Source organism: Rhipicephalus sanguineus, chromosome 4, assembly GCF_013339695.2.
Source record: "Rhipicephalus sanguineus isolate Rsan-2018 chromosome 4, BIME_Rsan_1.4, whole genome shotgun sequence".
NCBI classification, from domain to species: domain Eukaryota; kingdom Metazoa; phylum Arthropoda; class Arachnida; order Ixodida; family Ixodidae; genus Rhipicephalus; species Rhipicephalus sanguineus.
Window position 1 is genome coordinate 33,369,976 of NC_051179.1, and position 10,946 is coordinate 33,380,921.

General features: G+C 43.1%; 1 protein-coding gene across 1 annotated transcript; it reads left to right on the top strand.

Moving 5' to 3' along the window:
- Positions 1-474: 474 nt before the first annotated feature.
- LOC119389726 (E3 ubiquitin-protein ligase LRSAM1-like) lies at positions 475-9,253 on the top strand. The gene is given in 2 exon segments (XM_037657098.2): positions 475-1,666; positions 1,668-9,253. Coding segments are annotated over 2 exon segments (2,346 nt in total). The 5' UTR covers positions 475-664; the 3' UTR covers positions 3,012-9,253.
- Positions 9,254-10,946: the final 1,693 nt, after the last annotated feature.

Here is a 10,946-nt window from a genome sequence, read left to right on the forward strand (position 1 = left end):
GCTAATTCTTATTTAGGATGCTGCAGTAGCACTGATCAATCGTTCGATGTAATCATCGACAAACAATGTTCACAGATGCACTTACGAAAATCTTTTGCACACATCCTGTTGGTGTGCGTCGTCTGCAACGCACGTTACTTGCAATGTCTGCTGGTACTGCTTACCACCAATTTTCTATTGCGTATTCAGGCAAGAAAAAAAAAAAGCGCAGTGATATGGTGCGCACTTTTTTTACAGATGGCAGCAATAGGAGTCGGTGCATAACGATGATGCACCGGGTGCACCATATCGAATACGAAATATCAAATTACGAAGTCTCGAGCAGTCTCGAGCTAGTTGGAATTGTGGCGCCATCTACGCATGCAATTCAATACTGCATTGTAGCCTCTAAAACTCGCGCGCATCAGTGCACATTGAGATCTTGGAGGACCTGTTATTCGCGCACTTACTACGGCAGTAACCTGTGCGGTGGCAGCACAATGCAAGCGCGTGTTTGTTTTGCATGGTTTCGCAAGTTCTGCGTCGGCTTGCGCTCCAGCCGCCGTAGTGGTCGTAGAGCGTAGTTGGAGTGGTCGTTCAGTGAACTCGATTACGCTCGCAATGTTTACCGCAAGTAGTGCGGCGGAAACGTCTTGAACGTCTTCTGTGATTTTATCCTGGTCACATGTCTGGCACCGAGGGCCCGTTAGCTGTAGGTATGCCACTCTTCAAGAAGTCCAAGGAGTCCGACGATTATCGAACCAAGTTGCAGCGAAAGCTGTACATCGCCCAGGAAAGTCCGGACAACACTTTCGATTTATCCGAGTGCGCACTCGGTGACGTGCCGTCCGGCGTGTTTTCCAAGTGTCGCGTGTTTCGTAAGACGACCTTGATACTGCGGAACAACAGACTGACTTCGATTAGCGGAGGAGGTTTGTTGAAAGATCTTTGTGACATTACCGTGCTCGACTTGGAAAGCAACCTCTTGGCGAAATTACCCGACGAGTTCGGTTTCCTTCGCAGCCTAGTCGTGCTCAATTTAAAGGGCAACGCCCTGAAAAAATTGCCTGGAAGCTTTGCAAACTTGACTAGTTTGCAGTCGCTGAACCTAAGTGATAACAAGTTCAAAGACTTTCCGCCGCCGATTCTCCGATTGCGAAAACTTAGGCACTTGGATATAACGCAAAATGCCATCACGAAACTGCCGAACAACTTCTTCGAGCTGCGGTCGCTACGGTCTTTCGTCCTGGACAGCTACAACTTCAGCTTTCCCGACGCCGAAGTTTGCGCGCAGCCACTCGAATCTCTTATGCTCCACTTGTGCAATCTTGCAGGCGTTGAATATGTCCCTCCAGTTGATGAGCCTGACACGAACGACTGTAAAGACGAGACTGCAGCGACCGCTGCGTTAATCGGTGTTGACCTGGATGACCAGTACAAGCAATTTGAAGAGAGGAGAGAGAGGCGACGCCAGGAGCTGTTGCAAATGGAAGAGGAGCTGAGAGAGAGCGCCGTGAACCGTGCTGCAGTCTCGGAACTCACGAACAAACACCGGCAAGAGCTGCTGCTCGAAATAGCACGTGAACAGGACACCTTGGAAGACGCCATCTTAGAGGTACAAAGTAAGAAGGACATAGAGAAGCAGAAGCTCGTATCGCTACTACTGCACTTGGAAAACCATTCAGCCTGAGCTGATTCAGCAGATTTCCAACGACATGAGGTTGAAGAACTCCGAAATGCTGGCACGCGCTCTAGAACAGGAGCAACTGGAAATGAAGGAACTCTTCAACATGCAACAGCAGGAAATAGACAGCTCTCGGCGTAAGGAGATTCTGCGTTCAATGGCCGAAATGCTGCACCAAGAGGAACAGCAACGCCTGTACAGACAAGCCAGGGACAGCATAGTTAAAGGAATCCAGGAAGAGGAAGCAGCTTGCGACGAGTTGCTGAGAGGCGCTATATTCTCCAAAACTAAGCAGCAGGATGAAACGCTCAGTCGCATTATTGACGAGGAGAGATATCAAATGGAGGCATTCAAAGCGCTGCAGTTGAGGCACGACTACACGCACCGTCACCTGATGCAGCAAATCAGGCTGGTCGAGAAAGAGTTGAAGAAACTGACAGACGTCGAGTTGAAGAAACGCGATTTCAAAGTCATGTCCGACCTCGATGTCCTCTCCAAGCATCGCGTCGAGCTCGCTTATCTTCTTTCTCAGTTGCTCGACGAAAAAGCAACGCGGGAGAAGCAGCTGCAAGATCAGCTGAAGGCTATAGAAGCTCACAGAAGGCAAGAGATGAACGATTTTTGGTTGATACAGTACCAGAAACTTCTCGACAGGAAGCCGCAAGACATATGTGACATGGATGAGAAGTTAGACCCACGCATTCGTGACGTCCTGCTTCTGGCCAACGCGTCACACTATGCCACACTCTTTGCAAGCAAGGATTTAGACTGGGAGCACTTCATCGAGCTGGAGTGGAAAGACTTTAGGAGCCTGGGAATCAACTCTGACACTGTTGTACAGATGATGCTGTCCGCAAGAGAGCAGTATCTCAGTGAATGCCCAACTGTGAAGCCAAGTGCGCCTTCTCCGGACCAATCGCCTCTCGACGAAAAAGCTGCCGCTGCTGGTGACATTTCAATATTACAAGTGCCTGAGCTCAGGCTCTGGTGTAGCTCTGAGTGTGTCATTTGCTTTGAGGTGACGAGGCTGCTTGTATTTGTCCCATGTGGTCATGTCTGCTGCTGCGAACAGTGTAGTGCGGGAGTGAACCAGTGTCCTCTGTGCAGAGCAGACTGTCGAGGGCAAATTGTCGGCCACGTAACTGGTTGTGCACAAACGTGTGTTCGTTTTCCTTTTCTTTTTTGCATATCTATGTTAAACCTAGTCTCTGCTTCAAGCATGTGGTTGTGCGCCTTTTTCGACAGCAGCGTATTTGCTATGGTGATTACACTTTTAATGTGTTTGCGCCCAAACTACCTCCTACTGCGAGAATGTCAGGCATGCTTTTTTTTTTTTCCAATCGAATGACAAAGGAGAAAGTGCCGTTTGCTGGTAGCTTTTATATTCCTGCATAACTAGCTAACTTGATCAGATTGAATGTGTTGTGCGAGTGTGCACTGTCAACTCACAATTCAAACTGTTAGCGTCCACGAATCTTCGTCTGAAGTTTGTAGAAAGTATGATAAAAAAAAGAAGAAAAATTGATTCTTGGCGATAACTGGTATGCTCACAAAAACAGTGCTACAAAGTTGATCGGCTACTGCTAAGTTGCACTTTGCAGAAGAGAGAGCATCGCATATGTTGTATGCATATTCAGTTATGATAATGTGACGGAATTATGGTGTCTTCTAAAGTCATATCTGAGAACATGCAGGACAGCTTTAATATCACACTTAGCTGCACTTTTAATACACATTCCTTTGGAAACCCCAGATTAGCCATTTCATACAGGCCTTTTCAGGTGAACCAAACAGTTTGAACTACACTAAAGTCCTGATCACATTAAATTATTTTGAACGTGCATTGAAAGACAAATATTATATTGCTTGAAATCAACTTAAATTTTGGATTAGCAGAATTCCAGTAATTGTGAGTCAACTGTGATGCAGACAGTTTTTTTACATTCAACAAAAAAATGTCCGGTCATGTTCTAGCACTTACCTGACACTGCAAACAAACCAGCTTTGCCAGGACAGTGAGCATGCTAGCATGCTTGTATGCTGCCTCTCTTGGTGGCTGAAGGTTCGGCATTGCGTAGTGTGCTTAGAAACGAACAAAACTGTGATGCCTATAAGTGCCACCCCTGTCACACAACTGCTTTAACTGCTCATGGAAGCCAATTTCTACTGAGATTTCGAGCCTAACTGGCTCATGTCACTGCCGCATAATAGCTTGGATGTATAGCTGTTATGAGTGTTTTTTTTTGTTTGCAATGGCATGGTGGCAATTACTCCAAGCTCCTTTTTACAATTCTGCTACATCTAGTTTCTACATTCAAGACTGATTGTTCATCTTGCGTCATACCATTTTAACATACTACAGTTATTGAAAATTTAAATAGTCAAATTATTGAATGTACGATTAGTAGACCAGAGTAGATTTAGTGGCTTGTATAACTGCACCTGGCCAGAATTCAAAGGCTATTGTAAAGCACTCCTCTAGAAAATATTGTCATTCTAATTTCGTGCTTTACTCATGTTAATGTATGTTTCATGCACTTAATTTAGATCGCCATGCTAGGTGCCCCTGCCATGTTAGTGTGCCATGCTAGTGATAGTGGAGTTTTCATCACAAAAATCTTTAGCACGCTGCTGTAAAGTGAACATGTTTTGCGGGTTGACCTTTAGATCTGTGTATTGTCACTGGCAGCTCTACAAGACAACTGTCGCCATCTTCGAGGGTCGTGCTGCGAAAACTTTTAATGCCGCTTATTATTGGCAATCTTTAAAAGGGCCCTAGAAAACATTTTCTTGAAAAACGAGCAACACGCTGGAATGAATGTGATACCTTTCAAGGAATATACTAGTCTTGCCCAGAAAAAGGTTTTCGAACAAGACCTAATGTGATAGAAGATATGAAGAGAAGAGTACTATGTCTGCTTTCTCCATCACCCTTGAGCTTATCATTACCTCTCAGCTAGGGACGTACATGGCAATAGCAGTTTGTGCCCATGGCTCCTTTCTGCAATCGTTTTTTTTTGTGACACACTTATGGTAACTTTTCTGAGATTGAAACCAGATGAAGCGTCAGAGAAAGACAAAGAAGTTATGACAGGATTGGTGGAGCACACCAACTGCCAATCCCCATTTCCCCAACAGTCTGATAACGTGTGAATGCATGTGCAAGCCGGTACTTGGGAGCTGTAATTCATAATCAAGACCATTTGCCAATGGCTGGTATTTATGGGCTGCCACCGCCATATGCGAGTTGACTGGAATTGTAAAAAAGTGATGAGGAAGTCTGCCTTATGACGGTCAGACAGGTTTGTGTAAGGTCATTGGAAAAAAAAAATCATTCCCAGCAGATGTATGCCAGATTGAGGAACTGATGCATCAAAAACAGTGAAGCTCTATGAGCGAGTTCTTACACTGTTCGTTAAGAGTACTTGAGGTCTACTGTTCGTTGGCTCTACTTAGTAATGATATATCGTTAAGGCTGCCTGCACATTCCCTTCAACATCCTAGTCATATGGCATCTTCAAGGCTTTCACAAAGATTGTGTTGACTGCTTTTTACATGTACCTTTACTTTACCTGCACTTCAACTGTACCATTATTTTCACCTGCACCTGTACCTTCACCATCGGCTAAACCCTGACAGAGAGCCAGTAAAGCACGACGCAAGAAAAAGAAATTACAGATTACTGGCTAAAAACGCCACACTAAGGAGGTGTATTATCTCTTCATGTGGGGTACTATGCACAAAAAGCAACTTGTCTCTTGTAATCATTGATAACTACATGCAAGAATATGGGACTGAGATTCGGATTCCATTGACTGGTGCTGTGCATGCCTCTGCAAGCCGGCCTTCATCGCATGAAAACAGCTGCAAAACTCTCTTTAGCAGGCTTGCTGGTTGAGCCGAGATTTCAAAAACTACAGAAAAGAGCAAACAATTTGTTAAGGTAGATTGTCAGTCCTTTGGTGCGTGCAGTGGGTTAAAATTCAGCTTGATTGTTTGTGGCACTATTGGCTACTGATAAACATTTTCTTGCTGCTTTTAGAAAATGTTTCAGGGCCACCTCAGTGACTCCACTCCAGTCATTTCAAAAGATTTAAGGGCGCACGATCAGCATAGATGAGGGTCGTATTAAAGCGCCTAACCTCATATCTGGCAATGGGCCAAAATCGCAACACTTACTTTGCAGTTTTATATCTGCATGCCGCTGAACACTGCATGTTTAGTCTGGTTGGCGTGTGAACGGAAAACAGCCCTTCTCAAAACGGCTCGTGGAGAGATTGTGCTTTATGTTCGAACCACATTTTCTGTATAAAAAGGTGCAGCGGCTAATCAAAAGCCAACCTATGTTGGTGGGGCTATATCCATCATCAAAGTTTGCCAAAACAATTGTGTATTTTCAATACAACTGGAGTTAGCCGACTAATTCATGTTCAGTACGCAAAGGAAAATCTCTGTGATATAAGCCCAACTTTTGTTGACCTTCTTTAAAAAGTTCAAGTTTGTATAGGATGTAAAAGTGTCCTGACAGGTGTTTATACAGTTATGTGCAGTAGAAGCCTTGTTAATTTCATGTTTGATCCAGATGAGATTTCACAATGAATAGCATGCAGGTCCATTGTTCAGTAATAGCACGCGAACACTCGGCATCTTCTGGAATTAGCGAAGAAAAGTGGCAATAAGGAGTTCTGGCTAGTCCATATATATATATATATATATTTTTCCAGAATAATGGATACTGGGTTAGTTGAGACATAGATAGCAGTAACCACACTGGTTAATGACATCTAACTTTCTGTCCAATGGCTTTGCATTAAATGGAGAAGGATGGAACAAAAGAAAACTGCACTCTAATGATTACATCACTGCTAACACTATACACCAGCAGCTTTGTAATATGTGGTTGGCCATTGCATTGATAAGCTTCGTGTCTATACTGGTCTCACTTTGTGTCAGAAGACTGTGACATTAGTGTTGAGAGTTTTTTTACACAACACTGTGTGTCGCAACACAACTTTGTGTCACGAGTGCTGCGTCTCCCAGTGCTGCTAATCTTGTGTGTCCCTCCAGTAAACCATTGTGCAAAAGCAGGCTCAAACGTAGCATGACATGCTGGCAACAGACTTAGAACATGCCCCCTATAGAGGTGCTCATCTTATGGAAATTGACATGTATGACTTTGCTTTGCCTCGCTTTTTTTTTTAACGCTTTACCTTGCTAAAGTTCCTGTCAAAGTGCTCAGCACCTACATCCCTACATCTGGAATGACAAAATACGTTGCCTTATGAAGCAGTTTCATCCCATCTGAAAATGCAAGGTGCAAGGAGCAGTCTCGGACAAATTTGCCAGCAATTTTTCAGTGCACTGGTAGAGATGTAGAAAAAGAAAGGAGTAAGAAATGTCGTGAAACACAACACCCTCCGTGAGAACTGTGAATCGGATGAGTTGGCATTTGCTCATTATATTTTTTGCCGTGCAAATCTACACTCTAGAAAGAACAGCATTGTATTTTGCTTAGGCCAGTTTTACAGTTCCTCGACATAACAAATTGCGCAATTGCTTGGAGTTTTATAAGTCAAGTCTGTGTTCTCATACAAGTCTCAGTTTGTAACTAACGATTGCATAGGTATGCCGGAAGGCGAGGGCTGGGGAGGGTGCAAACGCCTCCCCCCAGATATTTAGTTTGTATGCATATATTTGTGCACAAACATACAGACACATGGACATACATATCTACACCCCTCAAGGATAGCACTATCACATTTGCATACTTGTATCGTGGATCCCTCGTAATGCACTTCATATCAGATGTGCTGAAAGAGTATAATTAAGAGACGATCTCTCACTTTTGCAAAGCTACCTGTACAGTGTCCATTTTCTAGTGTGATTGCATGACATTGTGCAGCATCATTTTAGTGGATATAAGTGCAGCAAGATTGAAATTTCACTACCACTCATAACATGGCTTTCTGAGAATGTGAACCACATCTAGATGTCCATTTGACTCTATGCTAACATTTAACGGCTCAACGAGCTATGAACTTGCTTGTGTGAGAAGAGTGTATATCAAATATGTTTATGACTTTAGAGTGACAGCAATGGACCCTTAAGTCAACAGATTTTGTTACATCAATTGTTTCGTCCAAACATGATATGCCGTACAGCATCTTTTTGTCGTCAGCAATCAAGTTGGGATAGTGGTTGCTGACGTCATACGATGGTGCAGTGTGGAACAAATGAGAACAAAAGAAACTGCCGAGTGTCTGTTGCTCCGCTTGAGGAGTGTGTGCATACCAGATACGACCAATGGCAGATGTTTCAAAGCCACTTCATGAAAGACGGGAATAGCAACTAGGGACCTCTGGCAGAGCTCTAAAGCTTGAGGGATTAAAGAGAACCATTCGTCTTGGGAGTGGCATAGGCTTGGAAGAGCTTCCAGTAACATGTCCTGAAAACCACTATATTGGAGCACCGCTCGAACTTGAGATTATTGGTGAAAACTGTTAAGTCAAGGATACCTGCAGTGAGCGTGACGATGATGTTTGTCTTGTCTGCTGTTAAAGATGGCACATTTTACTTCTGTGATTTCACTTTTCACGTTTTTATAAGCTGTCATCTGTTGATGCTTGCACTTGTGTGTATACACTTCCTGTGGTAAACACAAAAAGTAGTACCTTGTTTTATTGCTTCCGAGACTGCAGAGTGAGGCTGTGACAAATAAGTTCGGTAAAAACGTGGAGTTCTTTTTTTCGCAGTTTATTTTCTGTACTGCTACTACTGTCTGTGCTCCTATCATTGATAGAGATATGGCATGCATACTAGAACAAATATGTTAACGAAAGAATTTCTACAGTAATTTTTAACCCTTTGCGTACCACTACTTTGCTTGGTTGTAAAAGTTCGCTTGATAATAATTGCAGATGTGACAGACACTGCATTCATAGATACATGCTTGGAAGGCATACAGTGCAATCTACATTTTTCATTACGATGTTTAATGCTGCCATAACTGTAATGAACTACTGATAAGTGAAGTTTATGCTAGCGACTTTTTTTTTTGCCACTCCTGTACAAAGTTAATTTGAGTTAAATGCGGTGATCAAATTATTTTATGCTTGCCATAAAGATGACACGTAACGTTTAGAAAGCTGGTTTCAGTAATAATTGTGTGTCAGGCAAAACGAAGTCAAAATCTGTGAGGTGAAGCTGATTAGAGTCTTTAGAGGGGGACTTCTAAACATCCCATACAACTACCTGGCTTTACTTTGTATTGTATGTGGATAATTATCTGCAGTAACTAGATGCTAGGCAGATAGATGACTGACAAGCTCAACTTTTTTCAGAAGCAAGCCATGATTTCGGACAGGGCTCTAGCCCTACATACCCACTGTATCGCTTGGTTTTATTGAAATTATTTCTAAGCATTTGTTATTTACAGCATAGTTAATTCAGTAGAGTAATAGTGCTGCACTGTGTAAAAATGCACACTATTTGATGCATCATCACATTGAGAGTGCTGGAGGTTATGAACATTTTGCCCTTGCACATGTACATAACACTGTTCCTCAGTGGTGAAGTTGAGTGCAATTCAAATATAGTGGCAGCCACCTGCAATACTAAAAAAGTTCTCCCACTGTGTGGATATCGCTCGAGTAGATTGTACTGTAGTATTTTGAAGCCTGCAAACTGTATTGCTGCACAACGGCTGTGTAACAATTGTTGTGCTTGCTTGCACTTGACTGTGAAAGTTCTGAATGCGCAAGGGCCTGCTGAAATCTTGTGCTGCGGCCGCTTGCTTATCAAGAGTCAGTACTTCGACGCAGTTACTCTTACGATGGTGCTTGCAAAATGTTGCCTTATAAAACTGACTGAACAAACGTAATTAAACAAGCTGTGTAAACTTGCATTGTGTTCATCAGATGCATAGAGCACCAAATTGCAATAATCTGATTACGCTATACACAATGTTGCTTTGCAAGCTTGCATGGCTTCCCCAATAATGCAACAAGCCTTTTTGAGCATGTTACCTTTATATACACCTTTGAATATATCTCTGCAAGTTGTAAACTTTCAGCAATGTTTATAAATGCAATTGTTGATGCAATGGTCATGCTTTGAAATAAAGCCGCCTATACACAAACATTTGTATGATTCACCTGACGAGTGGAACTTTACGAAATACCATTTCGTGACCAGCCTCACTTGGTTAATGTAACAAAAAAATTAATAGGTAGGTACAAAAATTGATACAGAATGACATTCATATTCTTCATGGTAATTTCATCTTCTGCCAATCTTTTATGCTGGCTTGAAGCTCTGACAACCAGAATATTTTATTTACCCTAATGGTAAGAGATTACTAACACCTGCCATGGTGGTCTAGTGGTTATAGTGGTTACATTGCTGACCTGAAGGCCGCGGGATCGAATCCCGGCTGCAGCGGTCACATTTTCGATTGAGGCGAAAATGCTCAAGGCCTGTGTGCTTAGATTTAGGTGTACGTTAAAGAACCCCACGTGGTCAAAATTTCTGGAGCCCTCCACTACGGTGTTTCTCATAATCATATTGTGGGCACTAGTTATGTGCTTCTTTCTCATGTGTGCATTATCATAATCATCATCATCCGTTTGTCTCTCTGTCCTCATCGTCACTGTGTGTCATTCTCATGATCATCGGCTGTGTGCACGTTCGGCCCATTCTCTTCCGAGGCCTTGGGTCTAATAAACGTCGCTTCAACCAAGACGTCATAATATCATGGTTTTGGGACGTTAAACTCCAACAATTATTATTAACAGACTAGCTACCGCTAATGTGCACAGCCAGCACATCACCACTGATGACCCACACAAGGCAGGCCACCGAAATGTTGACGTCGCATAATACTGTCGAATTACATCTGTTCAGGACAATTCATAGAGAGTACAGGAAACGAACAGATCGGTGACAGTCAAAAGGGGCCTACAGCGCCCCAATCTGCACTTTCACCCTTTTCAGTTCTTTGCAGAACCTAATGTTTTCTATTGCAATAACGCGTTGCCTTCACCCCACTAGGTTACCGTAAACTCTACACTCGGTGGTCATCCCGAAATCCTCTTGAATGTGGATATCAATCTCCATGCACTCCTTGTGGAACATTACATTCCCCAAGATTATATTCAAGGTTACTTTTCAAAGGACACAGCTGCAGCGTTCAAACGAAATACTCAAGCCTGTGCACTTGGTACCTTCGGGGATGGGAAGAAGGCCACAGGTGGAAGCTAACAACCCTTCCCAACTGCTTGCTCTT